Below are 18816 nucleotides of genomic sequence, written 5' to 3'. Positions count from 1 at the left end.
ACACAAACTAATCGGATTTCCATAAATTACGTGCGTTTGCAGGGGGACACAGTGATAAGTAATAGAGAAAAGGGATGGATTTCCATACAAAGCCTCCAATTCTACATGAGATCCACATGTTTATGGTAATTAGTTCATGGTGAAGCGAAGCGTGCTGCATATGTTTGTGTGGATAGGTGTCTATTTTGAATTATGCAACCTCTTAAAACTCAAATTTCTGTCAAAACTGTGCGAATACATCACACAGGGTAAATATTTATCATAGGGCAGAGGGGACAAACTGATTTAAATGAACTTAACTCAATTCATTTGCATCAATTACTCGGTTAAATGTAAACCTTGCTACCATATCAGATGAGTTTCACTTGGCACATTCATACACACACCACGGTGGGAGAAATTGCTGCAGCACAAATAAAGTATTATATTAAGAAGAGGGTTATACAAGGGGAGATAGTGTTTATAGCGTTTCTTGCTGTGACTACATAAGGCCATTTGTTATAGAAAATTAGAATCTGACATCACATGACAGATTAAGTATGCACAGCCTATACTGTGCCCTCCTCTGGAAACCAGCACTGGTATTTGTTTCTGCCACACAGAACAGCTTTTATGCCTTCATAGCACACAAATTATTGTCATACACTAACATTATTACTTTCCAGGCACTAGAGGTTTTTCAAGACACATTATTATGTCTGACATATGGTATGTGTCACTGCGGTGACACGGGAATGCAGATTTCAGCAGATCCTGTAAGATTAACAGAAAATACCGGAGTTACACATAAAGAATGGCGTTTCTAAAGGATGAGGCGCGGCGTCTGCTGCAACAAATCATCACTATGTCTATAAATGGAAAGTCAAATGATGTCAGACGATGACACAAGCAAACAATCCTTCCCATCTCCTTCCAGACAAGTAAATCAACTCAGCAGGTGGCAGCCGTGGAAAAACGAGAACAGATAAGAGACGGACTCATTCGTAGAGTATGCACACACACAGGAATACGCACATAGACCGTAGGGCTTTTATACAGCCTGGGAAACCAGGAGCAGCCTTTACTCCCCTCTAAATTCATGTACTCAAATTTGGAAATTCTTTCCAGCGGAGGTCACTTTGGTTTTTTTCATCACTGAGGTATCACACATCAGCACTCACTTGTACAGACAGGTTACATGTTACAGCCAAAGCCTTTTCTTTCAAAATGAGTTATCACCTATTAAAAGCAGCGTATATATTTACAGACTGCTAGTACTGTGGGAATACAGCTGGCCGGGTTACGCAGGGCTGCTCCTGCTGCTTTAAGGTTACACATGGACACATTTAGTCTGTCAGGGTGGACAGAATTAGCAATGGTTGCTCTGTAAACCAGTGGAAACACTGACTATGGTCTTTGAGTTTACCACGTGTATGAACGGTCACTGTTTGGTAGCTTGACAGAAACAATTTCTCACATTTGTTCTCTGAATCTGATTTAATCCACTGCTAACCTGACATACGGGCACAATCAGACTGCCACTCAGCACGATGGAACAGATGTCAAACTGTTGTGATCTCTCACATCTGATAGGCCTTCTTCATAACAGACTATGTCCAGATGCCTGGACTGGGGCCGTTTTAGGCCTCGAGCCAAAACTCATAACCGGCATAAATTTAACAAAAAAAAAAGTGCAACTGTGGGGAAAACTTCATTTCCTTTTGTGGATTAATGTATGAAGGAGGCTGTAGTTAGAGGTCAGAGTGTCCTAAAGAGCCCTCAGAAGTGTTTTATCTGAGAGGTGTGAAGCACTATATCAGAGGCTCTCGATTAGATGGCATTTTTTAGGGATGAATCACTGAAGAGAATGAATCATTTAACTGAGTTAGTAATATAAAACTACTGAAAGAGCATAAACACATTTTCCATATACACCCTGATCATTTTACAAGGAATGCCTATAATCTAACACGATCCAGTAAAACCACTCAGCCACATACTGCAGCTTTACGAAGCTTGTAATGGTCTTTTTTTAACATTCTAAGAAGTGTTAATTCAAATGCACTTTATTTTACTGAGGTTGTGCTTGTTGGTGTTATGCTGGATGGCTTTATATTGTAATGTGTTTATAATATACTTGTGGGCTGAGCTCAGCATTGGGAAGACCTCCCGATGTAATCCAATTAAGTTCAACAGTAGTGCCAGGTACTATAATAAATGTTACTGATTTGATATCTCGCTGACAGGAAAAAGTTAAGTGAAAAGTTAAGGGGAAACTTAAGGGGAAACAAAACACATTACTATCTTTGTAAATGTAGTCTTATAGCCACATTGGATAACATTAGATTTTACACATGTGCCTCATTAGGAGGCAACTGAGTGTATATTGAAATAAAATCCACCATTTGCTTAGTATAACATGAATAATTGAGAAATTCTCAAAGTACTATAAACTCTTATGTGTATGAATACATGGATGACAAATTAAAGGAAAATCCTGTGCTATTAGGTTCAATTTGTTGTTCTTATTTGGGTCCAACTTCACCTTCACCCTATAGTGAAACTTTTTTATCCTGATTGGAGTGTTCTCTTCCAGGTTGAGCATCCATAGTGCAGGAGGGGTCACTGAATGATTTTAAGGGGTATGAAAATGATGTGAATTGTATGTTACGGTCTCCTATGGCAGATGTGTTTAGACAGAACCCTTCACCACCATCATGGAAACACCAAATGAGGGAATATCTTCTAGAAAAATGGTGCTCATCCCTCCAGTAGAGTTGGACAATCAATGTCAGGTCACATCGAAACCATTCTGGTAGCACATGGTGACCTAAAACCTTACTAAAACACTTTATGTTGTTTTTTTTTTCCTTTAATTTGTCACCCATCTGTAGCTTACATCATGGAGGAGTATTGGCTTGTATGGTTTTAATTCGAGGTCATGTTAACTTGAAGTCACCACACTAAAGAGAAAAAAGAAAAGTCAACTTAAACTGACTGCGTACATAAATTAAACTAATTAAAACTCAAAAGAACTACGGCAGTCAACTTTATAACATGCAGAAACACACAAATTGTCACTTGAAGAGTAAGTATGATAGACTGTGGATGAAGGCATGCCATATTGCGCACATCACAAAGTATGAACCGAGATAATGAGCGATTATTAGGTTACTACGGAATTGAGGGTTTTTTGCCAACGGCTGTGAGTGCGTCATTTATGAAATGCAAACACATGCTAAAACCCACAACTGACTTAACAGCGAGAACGAGCCGAGTTGGGAGAAAAAGGAGGACAAGAACTTGGACCAACCGATGAACCACATGCTCCTTTGTATACACAGTGTAAATAATGCAGACCAACAGAAAGGAAGGACTGGACGATGGAGGGGTGGTTGTTCTAGTAAGAAGCTGAGCTCACCGCATGGTGCAGGGTTACCTGCTAGACTAAATCCAGACTGGTGCAGGTTTCTGACAGGCTGTTTAGTGGGGGAGGTACGTGCCGAAGCTGAAGGAGTACCACCACGGGACATGGAAAATTCAGACACTGGGCCGTCGTACATTCCCCTGGGCACTGCCCTCAGGACAGCCAGCTATGGGGCAAACAAAAAGAACAGACAGGAAGATGGTGAAAAAGGAAATAAAGAAGCAAAGGAAGAGGTAGATTAAGAAACGACAAGTTATAGCAGTAAGACATGATTATATTTTAATGCAACCAAGTTCTCATATGGTTTGTATTACACGGTTGTTTGTGCAACTGCTTGTATCTGAATTATAAATGCATTTTTCAGACGGCCTTTTTCCTGCCAAGAACCAGTTCCACATTTACACATCCATACACACACACACACACAAACATATACACACAATCAAACCCTTCCAGAGCAGAAAAAGGCACAAAATGCAGTATTTATATGCTTTCAAATCAAGTAGAAACTTTCTGCTGCTGGTGAACAAGCCATTGTCTGTATGTCTGTCAGTGGCGTGACTCAGTGGAATCTTGGAAGCTCCGTCAAGAGTTAAAAAGAGACATCTGTGAGAGAAGAAAGCATAACAGCGACTGCTACCAAGATAAACAGCGCACTGTTTCTACAGCTCCACTTTCTCATCAGCAGCCAGCTGCTAATAAAGAAATTGTTGGGCAATGAGATTTCAGAGGCTGTAAGAAAGATGGCAGGAGAGCAGGAGGCAGGGTCCGCTTAAATATGAGCTGCTATCAATCAAATGGTTAAATGAGATCATTTCTCCTACATCAAATTAATTATTAATAGCTAAGAGAAGCTATGAGTCTTATTTTGTTTTTAAAGCTGCCTAATGTTGGAAGTAGCTCTCTGGGTTTTGATCTTTAAAAATTACTAGAAGCACAAATTTCCTCTAATTTACCTTGAATTTTGGAATCTTTTAGAGTTCAATTTAATTTGTTAATTGAATAGAACAGCACAGTTTGCATCGTGTTATTTCCCTTGTTATATTCTCACAAGTCCTGCTATTGTTACTTTGAATATTTCTATTATTTCCAATATCAATTCAGGAAATACATAAGACAAACATTTTCCATTTTTTCACTTTCGCGCTAAATATGAGGCTGTAGCTGGTTAGTTTAGCTTAGCATAAAGACTTCCTTTCTGGAGTTTTGGAGTCAGGACGTTGCTGTCAAGTAACCAGCAAGTCATTTTCTAGTAAATTCCCTCTAAAACCCCCAGATTCTGATGATTATGAATAGATTATTAACATATGAATAAATGATAAGCCTTAAGTTTGTAACTTTCACACTTTTCTAGTAATGAAAGCAACATTCATGAACACCTTTTGGATTCAAGAGTTTTACATGAATATTGTAAAATGTGAATTTGTGACTGATTTTGGAACTTTAACAGCATTGGTAATGCTTTTGCTAGATGTGGTGGGTCTCTGTGAACGAGTAATCCAAATTCACTGTTTGATGTCAAAGCCTCGACCACCCTCGCTGTAAGGCCTTTACAGTGGACAAACGCAGCCAGTGCCCTGTGGCTGAACCTTAATGGGTGATGTCAGACTTGCTGTATCTCCCCCACGTCCCACTTCACTGCCTCCATCCTTTTTCCCTCCATCATCCTAACTTCTGCTTCATCCAAAACTCATATCTCTTCACTTAGAGTCCAGAAGGCCTTAACTCCCACAATCTCCTATTTTTCCTAATCGTTCTTGAGTGCATTATCAGAATTCCTTAGTGTTTAGATGTAATTAAAACACAAAAGACACTTTCTCCATCATCTATACACACTTCATCCAGTGGAGGCTCGCAGGGGGCTGGAGTCTATCCCAGCTGACGTTGCGCGAGAGGTCTGAAAAGTTTCCCTGCCCTTCCCCCCTCATGTTTGCTTTTATTTATGCATTACATTCAGTGCTATGAGGTCACTCTAAACTCTTCCAGCAACACTTTTACTGCAGATGGTTTGCAATTCAGCAGCATAACGAGTAATATGGTGACATTCTTCACAAAATGTCTGTTGAGAAAAGTTTCTACATGGATTGCCTTTGATTTAAATGCTCATTCCAGCTGAATTTAGCATTTAAAAACGCACTGATCAAGGCTAATGATCAAAAATGTGCCACAACAAAATGATGGCTGCCAAATCGTAAACAATGAACTGGACAGAAGTAAGAACCCGTAGTTACCTGCTTCCTGGCTTTAACACGCTTATAAGCAAAGTCAGGGAAGGGAGAGCAGGGGATGAAGCGTCCCACTCCAGAGGTGGCATGAAGGTTCCCGTCCTCCAGGACAATCTTACCCTGACAGATCACCACTAGTGGGGCTCCACGCAGCTCCATGCCTTCAAAGACATTGTATTCAGCAGCCTGAAGCAAAAAATGCACATAATAATTAGAGATTTCTGTGAGCAACAAGTAGCAAAAGTCACAAAATTTGCATCAGTAGTCACTACTGCTAACCAAACATACATAGAATATATAAATTTACATGTCTGAAAATAAATTTACAGTCTGAACATGGAAAATAGAATAGAATATCTTTGTTGTCATTGTGATTTGCAGTAAAACTGGTCTGTCTTTGATGACGTGACAACTGCAAAAACACACAAAATGTAACCACTAATAGCATTTGTATGAAGACCCATGCATATTTTCGATTATATCAATTACAAAGACAGACACAGTGTTTAAATATTACACAATATAGAAGCCAAATGGAACTCATTTAAAATAAAAATGATGATCAGGGCTCAAAAAATGGTCCACAATTTCATCAAAAGAATGCCAGAGCAATTTTTTTTAACAAACACGCCCACTGACAGTAAATAAACAGTGTGCTTTAATGATAAAAAGCTCCAATGTGGACTCTTATTTAAAAACTTCCTGAAATTTCCCTTCAAGAACTGATAAAATAAGGTATGAAACTGATGAGGAACTGAGGTAGCTGCTGAAGGATGGAGCAAGTAGACAAGAAATGGAGGCCTAAACTCTCTCTCTCTCCTCTAATCTCTCCTAATCTCGAACTCTCCTTCACCCAGTTTCTATCACTCATCAGCTTGTTTCTTACACTTGTCTGTTTGGCATGTACAAACAGCTGCCATCATCCAGCTGCCCCTGATGCCTTCCCAGCGCTCCTCGCTATCTTTGCTTTCATCTGGCTCTCTATCTCATTCCCTCATTCTTTTCTGTGTCTTTTCTTTCCCTCGCCCATTCTTGCTTGATTTATGTAATCCCCCTGCTTTTTCTTTTAACTGTGTACACTATTCATCCTCCTCCAATTGCCCTTGTGCCAACTTTTCTTCTGGACATGTTTGTGATCGGCGATGGTCCCCTCCCCTCATTCCATTGTTGCTTATTTCCTCTGCACACGGCCCCATTTTCTGCTGCCGTCCAAATTCAGGCCAGAACAGGACATAACTAAGACCCGGTGCGTGCCAAACATGATGTCATGACTAAGCCGAGTGTGTCTGAGGGTGTGTGTCTGCGTTGCTGCTGCCCAGTTCTTGTCTATGTGTCCAAATATCCCTATGTGCATCCATGTATTTTCATGTTCACAACAGCAATAAGCGGTCAAGACCAGATGTGTGTTTGCTGATAACAAACTAAGACACGACACAGACCGGGGGAAAGAACTCCTCAGCGCTGTAATGCTGGTAAACAGCCTGTTTGCTCAGGCATCAGCACATCCGTTAAGGTAGATTTATTGGAAGTGGGAGCTGCGGCGCTCTTGTCCTCTGTTATTTTAACTGGAAGGACAAGCAGCAGGAAATGAAAGGGTGACATCATTATGTAAGAACCCGTGGATCCTCAGTGGATGTACTCTACATTTAGAGAAGGCATATTATTAGTCCACCTCTTCCTGTCTGTTCCTACATCTGGAGACAGTACAATTTACAACAACCACCACTAAGCAAACCTACAAGTTTCACTTCATTACTCCCGAAATCAGCTTTCTGACTGCTAAAATATAAACGCTTTCCTCCCCTACTCATGCATTTCAGTAAAAGGAGGATTTGTCCAAGGCAGGTAAAGCCTCAGTTTCCTTCCTCTGCTGCTGAGTGGCTTGTAAAGGATCCTTTAATGTCTTAGTAATGGCAGAAACCTCATTACTCACGGGCTGCAGGTCGACTGTATGCACAGTGGGATTGTAAAAAGCGAAGAATAGAACGAGTGTGCGAGGCGGCTGTCTTAGGCCTTAAGAATGAGGACGAAGAACTTCAGCAGTGGGATACAGTTTCATGTGCTTCTAATGTAATTTCATCTTCAATAATTAACTCTGAACACGTGATGATAGACAAAAATTGCTCTGCTTCAGAATGCCATTAAGTGTGATTTAACCCTCGTGTCGTCCTGCAGGTCAAAACTGATCCGTTTTTAAGTTTGAAAATGTGGGAAAAAACATATATTTTCACAGTGAAACTTCTGATGTCCACATTTTCAACATTTTTGGGAAATCTATGAACATTTTTTTGGTGGAAAAACAGAAATGTTAAAAATGTGTCTTTAAGAACATTCACATAAAAATCAACCAAAATCCAGTGAATTTCGCTGGATTTTGGTTGATTATTTTGTGAATATTCTTAAAGAAAATATTAAAAGTTTTACTGATATCTCTGTAAGTACTTTAGATATTTTTTAGGATTTTTTGGGAAGATTTTTACTCATTTTTTGAAAATATTTGCATGAATTTTCTTGCCAAATTTTGGGGATTTTTTAAAAAATAAATTTTTTAAGGGAAACTTTTAAGGAATTATTGGACTTTTCTTCCTGAAGGTTTTGGAAATTTTCAGAAATTTGGGGATTTTTTTTTTTTTCTGAATTTTTGGATTTTTTTCAGACAAGGAAACAATATTTTTTGGTGCCTGTAAATGAGGACAACAGGAGGGTTAAATAAATCACTGACTTGCAATGCAGTGGCAGTTTAATAAAGCCTTTCTGCAAAAGGGTTCACAAGCTGCTGTTTGGATGCAAGTAATGGTCGAGACTTCACAACATTAAAACCACCTGCCTAATATCATGCTGGTCCCCCTTTATACAGCCAAAATAGCTCTGAAAGGTTGCAGCTGGACCTCTGCGGATGTGTGGGACCAGCAGATCCCTTAGGTTCTGTAGGTGAAGGTGTGTTAATGGCTCTCTGTCATATTCATTGTCCTGCTCGGGGCACGCCGCTGCCATGAGGGGGTGTGCTTGGTTTAAAACAGCATTTAGGCAGGTGGTGAATGTCAAAATGTCCTCCACATGAATGCAAGGACTCAAGGTTTCCCAGCAGAACAAGACGATCCAAATTATTCATTCGACTCGGCAGCGGTGCATTTATTATCACAAGTAACACACTGAAACCCACCTCGATAAAAGCAACATCACAGCAGGAATGATTGATTTTCACTAAGGCAGCACTAGCAGCCTTGTCAGTTACTTTAGCTGCTAAACTCCAGGCAGGCCAACAGATTGTTCCAAATGTTTATCTATGAAAATTAGGTGGTCCTCCAGCTGTGATTCATTGTTGGCTCCTTCAACCCCATCCAACCGCATCGCACGAAAATGGTAAAAGCAAAAATATGAAAACAGCAAGAGAAAAGAGGCTAGGAAGAAGTAAATGGATATCACGCTGCACTACCAGTTCAGACAGAGACGCTGAGCGAGACGTTTCCCATGAAATCAAATGTATTGCGACCGAAGCTGATTTCTACTTAATGAGTGTTTTTTCCCCCCCAACAAGCAGCATGTACAGATGTTCCAAAACTCTGGGGTTTTATAAAAGTATGTGAAATATTTACTGTAACAGAATCCTGCGCAATGAATGACATTCTTCAAAACCCGCTTTTCCAATCACGAGTGTATTCTGGACGATCCGTACAAGGGAAAGTGATACAGAGGAAGGAAATGCCTCGGGATTAAAAGGGACATAGATTTACTGTACGGGACATTTTGGAAAGCGTTTGCATCACTGACAGAATGCTGTTTTCTGTTTGGATGAAACCCTGTATCTGATTAATCCATACTTTTCTAAATCACTACCTGCTCGTTGCGGAGGGTTTTTGGATTATGCGAGGCTCGGCTTTACATTGAGAGCTGGTCATGTGGTGAGTGCAGTGTGAGTCGAATTAGCAGCGAACATCCACAGAGACTTCATTTCCGTTCAGAGGAACTGAGAGCTCTCTGGAAGCTGCTCAAATATGTGTTTTCTCTCTCTCTCCCTCTCTATTTCCTTTTTCTCTTTGTCTCCCGCACACACACACACACACAGATGCAGACACTTATCTCATATCACATATTCTGCTTCAAAAATCACACCTTCTTCACCCAACATTTCTTCATCGTTTTTCTTTTCATCCGTTTTGCCTTTGAAAAAAAAACCCATCCCAGATAATGTTTTACAATCCAGCTGTTACATTCAATAAAGTAGACCAAGTAAGCTCGACTGAGAAGTTCTGAGAAAATATGAGTTTCTACAGTTTCACAGGATTAAATGTTCTTAAACAGTGCATATTTCCTTTATAAAAGTAGAGCAAAAATGAGAAGAAGAAGAGAGAAAAACCGTGGAAGAAAAAAGCCAGGAGCTGAGGACCTGATTTAGCTGAAACCTGAAGCAAATACAAACACAAACGTTGGCCTGTGTACATACCGAGTTGTGTGTCTTGGCAGTGATGGTGCGAATAGAGTCCGTGTCCCAGATGACCAGGTCAGCATCGGAGCCCACGGCGATCCGACCCTTACGAGGGTACAGGTTCAGGATCTTAGCTGCATTAGTGCTGGTGACGGCAACAAACATGTTCTCATCCATCTTCCCTGTAGTCTGAGAGACAAAAAAAGGAGAAACAGGTGAGCATTCCGTGAGTATATCCCAAAAATGGCTGACTGATGACAGGAAATATCACAACAGTACCTCAGTCACAATGAACTCCTGATCCTTTAGCTTTTAGATATAGATGGACATGTATCTCTCGCTGGGTTATGTTCAGAGTAATGTAATCATTTAACAGATAAAGGCAGCATTTTTGACCTCTAATAGTAGCATGGTGTAGTTTTTCTGAGTTGGTCCCTGTTTTGTGCATCAAGTATTCGTGTTGATAATATACTACTAATGGAAGAACACTATTATACTAATGGAAAGGCATAGTGGTGTTATGGTTGCAAAAAAATTCTGAAAGGGCAGGAGGGAAGACATTAAAGATACATTAAATGTAGCTATAGCTTTTGTTTGCAAGAAAATCCATAGGGTGCCTTTAAATGCAAAAACAGTGTCAGATTATGCATCTTCCTTACATTTAGTTCAGTATTTTGTTGTCTTGGGGTCTGTTGTTTTTTTTAAAGCAAACTGATAAAACAGTCAGTTGAAAGTGATCTGACATCAGCTGTGGACGACGTATTTAAGGTACAGGGTGACGCTTGTGTGTTGAAACACGGATCTAGTCAGAAGGCAACCAGTTAGTCCAGCACTGTCCAGATTTAAAAACTTACCAGCAGTTGGCCAAAGTTTGGCGTGAGCTTTTATTCCAAGTAACTGTCCCATTGATTTCAATTTTCAATTTCAAAGCCCAGCTACTTTTTAATAGCCCTCACTGTACTCCACAGCAAGGCTGCATGTTAGCCTTATACTGATGCAGTGATAACGAGAAAGGCCAAGAGAGAAAGAAGGGTAGTGTGCTGTCTGAAGGAAAAGACAGATGTGGAGATAAAAAAAAATATGAAGGATTAAAGCATGACAGAGAAAGTGACAGTGTAGAGACACCAAAATAAAGCTGGAGAGAGACCGCACAAGCTGAAAAAATGAAAAAAAGAAAGACAAAACAAGTTTCTTTTTAAAATAATAGACTGCAAAGATGAGAGAGATGCAGATTTAACTCACAAAAAAGCTGAGAGTAGAGTACAGAACAAACACTGCAGGTGACTGATTTAAAACAAAGCAAAGCCATAAAAAAAGATTTTCCTTGAGGGGAAAGGGTAGAGAGCAAGTAAGTCAAGATGAAAATAAAAGTCAAAAATAAATCTCTCTGTGTCTTCTCTCATTACTCATTTGTGTTTTTCCATTTTTCAAAGTTTAAAAATGGACAAAGAAATGAGCTAACTAGTCCTCACCACAGCTTTATCCCAGATGAGGGCCATCCTCTCCTCCACCCCGTTGACACCTTCGGGGATCTGAGTGAAGTCATCCTTGCCGATGGCCTTCTGGGCTACGCTGAAGGTACAGTGAGCGCTGCCAGTCACACTCAGGTCTCCACTGGGAGAAGAAAAGAGGATGGAATTATACCAGCATGGCAAAGGTCTGTGTACAGAAGAAAAGTTCTGCAAAAACAAAGGAAATGTGTTTGTTGACTTTAGCAGGAGAAGCAAAACCAAACAGAAGAAGGGTTGAGAGTAACCAAACTGTGCCGCGTGCCAGAGTTTGTTCTTCCAGTAGAGAACATTACAAATGTTTCCTGTTTCCATGTGACGCTGCAACTCACTTACCAGATTAAACCCACTAGTTGTGTAACAACCGCTGATTCATAACAAGCTACTCGGGAACTCAGAACTTCAGTTCCATGAGTGAATCTGCTTTAAACAGCAGGGTGGGAATTTTCATCCTTCATTTATAAGTAATTAAAGCACATTTTTTGTATGCAAGCAACCAGGAAATAGAAGAACATAGAAAGCCTGACAAAGTAAAAAACAATGCATTTAATACAAGATACATTTACACCAGAACTTCCACATGTGTGGGAGCATATGTTTGATTACATTTTGTTCATGTGTGTCTGTAAAACTTGCAGAAATGTAATTAATGCACATGCAAAAGGAATGCTTAAATTTTGTTTACCAACAAAGAGTGTGTTGTTTGGTATGAGACAAGTGACCACTGCATGCTATGTTAAGTTTGCACTCAATGCAACAATGCAAAACAATCTCAGTGAGATGCAAAACAACCTGAAAAGAAATGCAAAACAACCTGAAAAGAAATGCAAAACAATCTCAAAGAGACGCAAAACAACCTCAAAGAGATGCAAAACAACCTCAAAGACACACAAAAGTACCAAAAGAGACACAAATCAACCTTGAAAGGACACAAAGATTAAAAATCACAATCTGTAACTGTAACTCTGTGTTGGATTTTAAAAGCCTCTGACATTATCTATTGTAATAAATCTGCCTCTCTAAAATATGTTGAATAAATGTTTTGGAGTAGGAGAAAGTAGCAAAACATGGAGAAACTAATGGAAACAACAAGAGCAGTACTTGAGTGAATGCACTACTCTAATGTGCTGCTGTTGTTTTTCTTGAGCAATATGACATTTGTTCTACAAAGTTCAGTTTTCCTTTGAAAAAACTCAATGCTTCTGATGTATACTATGTTTCAAAAGAATATTGTTTTAGTCTGAAACTAGATCATACAGCATTATGTGAAATACTTCAATATGCTGCATCACATCTTAGTAAAATACCAAAGGACAACCAGCCTAACCAGAGGAAGATGATGTGACTTCTACCTGGACAGCAGCGTGTTCAGATAGTCTGGAGTGGTGGGATCCGGGCTAAGAGGAGGTGATGTTACAAAAGAAGCTGCTTTGGCCCAGTTCTTGCTCCAGTAATGCGTCCCATCAGTCCCCAGGCTGGCTGTGATTGGCTCCCCAAACACAACATTTCCTAAGAAAGACACAACAGTGTTGAAGCGTCTAATGTAAGCGTGAGCATTAGATATATTTTAGTGATTCTTGGCATTTTCAAAATCACAAGGCACATCAATTAATTAAGCCTGTTTAATTTGTCAGCAGTTTAATCTCTCTAAAAGCTTCTGTAATTCATTTGAGTGTCTACAGGAGAGGAACCGTGCCAGCAACAGACAAGTTTCACTTTGGCTAGAGCTTGTTCTTCCATGTATGATGATGCAGGGTTTGATCCCAAGTCAGTAACGTGTCCTCTGTTTCCTCGTAGCACTTTGCTCTCACATGCAACAGCTTGGGAATGGGTCCAAACAAGAGTGTTGGGCCCATAAAGTCCCCTAATGGCTGTTCGTGAATGAATGGAGAAGGCCGTCTGAGGTCACCTCTCTGCCTGTTAAAAGCCCACATGGGCTTTCACCAAAGACATCCAAACACACACTGTTTTCTCAGCTCTCTTCAATTTTTTCCCCTTCTATTCTCAAAATATTGTATATTTTACAGTCCATCACAGTCAGGCAGACCTTCGCTTCACATCTGCTCTTTCCTGTGAATAAACACTTTTGTGTGACAGCTGGACCACAGTAAAGACCTGTATGACAAAGCTGAAGATTACTCTGAGAATAGCACATTTTTTCATGATGTCAAGCAGAGCCAAGGTCTGTGTACATCTGTAGCGACAGATGGAAAGAGATTCACATCCTCTTATAAGGGTATATAACTGCAGTGATGCTGACATGCATATCCAAGAATGAAACATTTGACAGAAAGGTAAAAGGTGAAATACCAAAGGAGTATTCTGAGCAGACAGCAGAGCAAGAATGTGGATGTTCAGATCTGGGCTTTTTTTCCTAATTTTGAAGCCAACTTTTCGAAAAATTTCCATCCTTTCATTTCACTTTACCCACATAGAGGGTCGCAAGGAGATGGAGCGTATCTTAGCTGGCATAATGTAAGTACAATAAATGACATTATAAGAGGGAATCAGCAGCATTTTCTAATTCAAGTAAGCAACACGTGTATAAGGGATTTTTTGCAGATTATGCAAAGATAGGATTTATTTGACTGTATTCTAGTACACAGCATACTAAAGGCATGCATTCTCTTTATAAATAAGTGGTCAATGTCCAGAGACTAAACTCAAAAATGACACAAATTTCAAGCAATAAGAAGTATCCAAACTAAACTCTGCTTTTGGAGATAAAATGCACCTCTTTTAATCCATTGTCTTAGACGATTTTCATGTAAATACACAGTAAAACGGATCTTATAAATATTATGCACCTTGTCTTTATTTCAAACCTTTTCTATTTCTTGTCAAAACGCTGCTCTTTACCTTTTTTCCGGGCCTGTGAGATGATGTCAGCAGCACTCTTGCTCATGACCCGGGTCACGTACAGAGGACAGTTGGTTTGGCTTGCGATGGTGATGGCACGAAACACCGCCTCCGCCTCCAACTACAGAAGGAACAGGACATTGTGGTTGACTTGGAAATGTTATTCCCATTAGGACCTTGTCAAATAAACTTTAAATATCTCAGCCGCAGCAAATTACTGTTTGTATTTTTGGAGCCATGTTATTTAAATAGCATATTTTTGATCCCAAACGACAAGTAAAAAGCGTATAATTTATATATTTTAAACGAGGGAGGTTGGAAATTTGTTCAGTTACACTGAATTAGGGCAGTTAAAAAGCAAAGTGATTTTATTGTGATTTTTAAATTTTTGAAATGTCACTTTTTTGTGAAAGTCTGCTAAGAAAAACTAAAAGTGATTTCCAACAAAAAATGGTAAAACTGGAGAAAACAGAGCATATCTCCAGATGTGACAACTGTCCCTTACATATGCTTTGTCTACTTTGCACTTATTGTTTTCTTGTCCACAAGCTTAGCCTGGGTCCAATAACCAATAAATCAGAACCAAACCGGACACCAGACCCAGATAAAACCATTAATCCAAGTTGGTCTCGCCTCAATCAAATTATGTTACTAAGTTTTGGATTCATAAAACTGCATGACATTATGATACCGGTGGGAGAACATCAGTCCGCTGCACCACAGAATGGAAAATCCCAGACAAAGCTACAGGCAGACGAGCTGCCGACTTAAAAGCATGGCTTTGATTTGGCTGTTTGTTAAAGAAACATTAGCAGCAACAACTGGGGGAACCAGATAGTTTTCACTCGGTGCCTCTAATGTGTCTCAAACCACATGTGTGTAACGAGGAAAAGGTGTGTTAAAACATCATCATGGCAGACAATGTGAGAGTCGGGATGTCTTGGGATTTAAATCTTCTTTTTGAGAGAGACCAGAGAAAAATGGTTGCACATTTACAGCATATTACACAAACTGACACAGCTAATGTTTAATGCGATCGATGTTGGGTGTTGTACCTCTTCTGGCCTGCTCAGCACATGACCCTCAGGTCCAGTGATGCCCATCTGCAGCATCCGGGCCTGCTCCTGTTGAAGGAAAAAGTCTTCTGTTAGCTCCTCAGTTCATAGACAGACGGTATGCAGGGCTATGGTGGTGTAATTGGTGGAAAACTTCAGGTCACATTTTTTTCCTTTCTCCCTGTCTGATGTATATGAGCAGCAGTCTTATTATTATGGCCAGACAATAAATAGACTTCTGTGGGAATCCTTTGGTTTATGAGGGGTTTTGTAAACATGTAGACCTGCCTTCACAAAATTCAGCCTGCATTTTTGTGTTGTAGTATATGCATGTATATGCTAATTATTAGGTCTAATTTTACGCTGCACGAAACAATTTTGCACCTTTATTTTAAATATCAGCAATTTTGATACCTTGGGTCAATACATGATTGAGAGACTTTTGGAGTCCATAAGATATATCTTGCATACATTTTTATTAAAAGTAAAAAAAATAATGTTTCTAAGTTCATTATGATCATGTCTTTACAAATTCTATAATTGTTTATTATGGAAACAATCACTTATTAATCAAAAAAATCACTGGATATCACTAAAATGTCAACTAAATAACCATCTGAATTTAATAACACCCACATTCTAATTAGCTAAACAATAATAAAACAAGCTCATTCAAAAGTTGTTTTAGTTGTGTTCTTTCTATTAAGTTAAGATAATCATGACATTTCTTTTTTGCCATTTTATCAAATTTTAGATGGAAAGTAACAAATTGCGTCTGTGTCCCAGAAATCACTGTCCATTAAGTTCCCCATTACAAAAACACCTCTTCAGGAAGTGCGTCAATTCCGGATCACATGACCTGCTCCACATGATGTCATTTCCTCTTGAAGAAGAGACTGGCAAGACTCCAAGGCTTTCTGAGTTATTTAATATAAAGTAGTGTGTGAGTCAAGTGTGGATTTATGGCATGTCAACAGGTTTACTACGATATCTTTATAAATAACTGGCCTGAAAACAGAAAAAAATGTCAACTATGATACAAAAAGCGCCGCAATTATATATTGACCCCTTATTTCTTCAACCAGCACAATATGCATGTTTATTGCACTTTTGTAAATTAGTTTCCTTATCTTCCTTTAATGTAACGTGTGAGCTACTGGATACCCTGAATTTCCCATATTGGAAAAATAACTTTGTCTATCTGTCTTTAAAAGCAGAAGTGACTCCTTACATTGAGACGTGGGCTTAGATGCTTTACTTTGACATGCTTCCCTCAAAAAAGGATTTCTTATTAACAACTACAACATTTTTGAACCTGGGTTTGGGTCAAGCTAGCTGCATTTGCAATGTCCGTTCTCGAGACACAGAAAACCTCTTTTAGCTTTAAAGCTTTCCAAACATACCTTAGCGTTAGGAAACAACTTAAAATTTCTAAGCTTGTAGTCACAACCCATAAACAAGGTCAATGGCCAGTTATCTAGTAGACTATTCTAAATATGAATATAAGTCATCTTACAAATGAACAACCTGTCAGAGTGCACATACAAGAAGTTAATTCATATGGAAGATGAAGAACTGAGTCAGAGGCAGCCTGAAGACCACCCTAGGAGACAACTCATACTGTAACTCAAGACACTGGTGGTATTCCTGTGGCCAATGCTCTCCAAAGCTGTTGGAGGTGAAAAACTTTGTTGCAAAGAGTTGGATGACAGACCTGGAAAATGTATGTGTCTGCAGATGAGAGTGATCCCAGCTGTGTTACGACAAAAAGCTCATTTGCGGCTCTGATCAACACTGCCATCCTGGAGACTGTTTCCCTTCCTCTGATCGACGAGGAGACGCCAGCTGGATGAAGCAGTTAGCTCTCCATATGGTAAGAAACAGCAGTGACAACCCATACAGGGCAAATAAAGGCTTTCAGAGGAGGCTGGCCAAAAGACGATGCCAGGGCAGGTAGCCATTAAAGCTAATCCGCTGGGTTACGGATCTTGTGTTGCTTGCCCTTTTCTCTGACTCCTCGATGTAGGTGGTAATTGAAACTTCAGAACAGCAACAATTATGGAAATAAGAGGCTGGAAAATACTGGAATTTGTCTTTAATATATTCTCTATGGAATAATATGTTTCAAACCCACAAAGACACACATTCAGTAATGAGTTGAAAATCTTGACGAAATTTTGCACTTCTGGAGGGAAACTAAAGTTAAAGTCGGTGTTTATTGAAAACATGCATCTAGTAGCTATAAGAGGAACTGCAGATTTATACATTTTGGCAGCGTCTTCAGCAGTTATCCATTGTGGTTGTCACTTAATTACAACATGTGCTCTGTAACAGCACTGACAACATTAATCTCACTCTCAGGTCTAAACAAGGTGTCTATCTCACGAGGTCCAAAGTAAAGGTGGTGACATAATCTGGGGGTTCAAACATTTTTTGGATCTTACAGCTGATGGAAATCAGACTCCTTCAAAGTCCTGGTCTCAGACTGGATAAGAGCTGGGATTTGCGATGAATCAGATCCAAAGTGAACACACATACGCACACAGTGATGGAATCCAGACATGGTCTAGAGCTCTGACTAATACCTACCCCTCTCAATCGACCAACTTTTACAGTTGATTCACTTTCATTTGTCCAGAATACTGTATAAACTACACCCACACATTGCTGTCCTGCAGGAAACACATTCTCCCTCATGCCAGTGACATCGTGTTTAGTCTGTAGGTATAGGGGATGCACTGTGATACGATTTGCCTCGAAAAGTGAACTGAAGTGAACCAAGCGGAGATAAATCACGCTAAACAAAAACAGATCCCAGAGTTGGACATGGGGCAAGTAATTAAAGAAAGTGTAGTGAAGAAAACGAGGCAGCAGAGAAAAGTTGTGTCTGTTTATTCTTTTTTTTGTTACCTCAGCGATGATCTCGCCGTTTTCAGCATGGACCTGAGCGATGCCTCCCCTCTCTGCCAAGAAGGTGAAGACCTCATAGAGCTGCATGAGTGAAAAAGACAGGAACAGTGAAATTACAGTGGCACTGCTTATATAGTTTAAATCCTGCCTGGCTGTTTACACAAGAGTAAGACACTCCTTTTTAACCAAGGGGTCACCCATAAGCCACAATTTAAAAGAAGCCCGCAATTTTCATGATGTCTACCACGACACACTGCAATTATTGTGTGTGGTCTCCAGAAAGACGGTGAAAGTCGTGTGGGATGAGCTGCTGCAGTTGTTGTTTTTTATGTTGCTGCGCCACAGTTCCTGAGTGAGCTGCATGACATCAGTTTTTCAAGCTGGACTATTTCAGTTGCCTCATGTGCTCCTTTGACCAACCAAATTA

General features: G+C 39.8%; 1 protein-coding gene across 3 annotated transcripts in view; it reads right to left on the bottom strand.

The window, feature by feature from the left end:
- The window catches only part of dpysl3 (dihydropyrimidinase like 3), a 51521-nt gene that overhangs the window by 2056 nt on the left and 30649 nt on the right, over positions 1-18816 (bottom strand). For 2 of the 3 annotated variants that reach the window (XM_022205078.2, XM_022205076.2), the window contains exons 6-13: positions 18390-18470; positions 15480-15548; positions 14425-14545; positions 12918-13074; positions 11530-11671; positions 10076-10246; positions 5638-5817; positions 3401-3572 (exon numbers count right to left, since the gene is read on the bottom strand). In XM_022205078.2, coding sequence (XP_022060770.2) covers positions 3401-3572; positions 5638-5817; positions 10076-10246; positions 11530-11671; positions 12918-13074; positions 14425-14545; positions 15480-15548; positions 18390-18470 — 1093 coding nt within the window. The remainder of the gene's footprint in view (positions 1-3400; positions 3573-5637; positions 5818-10075; positions 10247-11529; positions 11672-12917; positions 13075-14424; positions 14546-15479; positions 15549-18389; positions 18471-18816) is intronic. The other variant, XM_051937489.1, reaches the window with a different exon arrangement.

The sequence above is a fragment of the Acanthochromis polyacanthus genome, chromosome 17, assembly GCF_021347895.1.
Source record: "Acanthochromis polyacanthus isolate Apoly-LR-REF ecotype Palm Island chromosome 17, KAUST_Apoly_ChrSc, whole genome shotgun sequence".
In the NCBI taxonomy this organism is placed as follows: domain Eukaryota; kingdom Metazoa; phylum Chordata; class Actinopteri; family Pomacentridae; genus Acanthochromis; species Acanthochromis polyacanthus.
The sequence above is the reverse complement of the archived record's forward strand: the minus strand, read 5'-3'. Positions and strand labels throughout refer to the sequence as shown.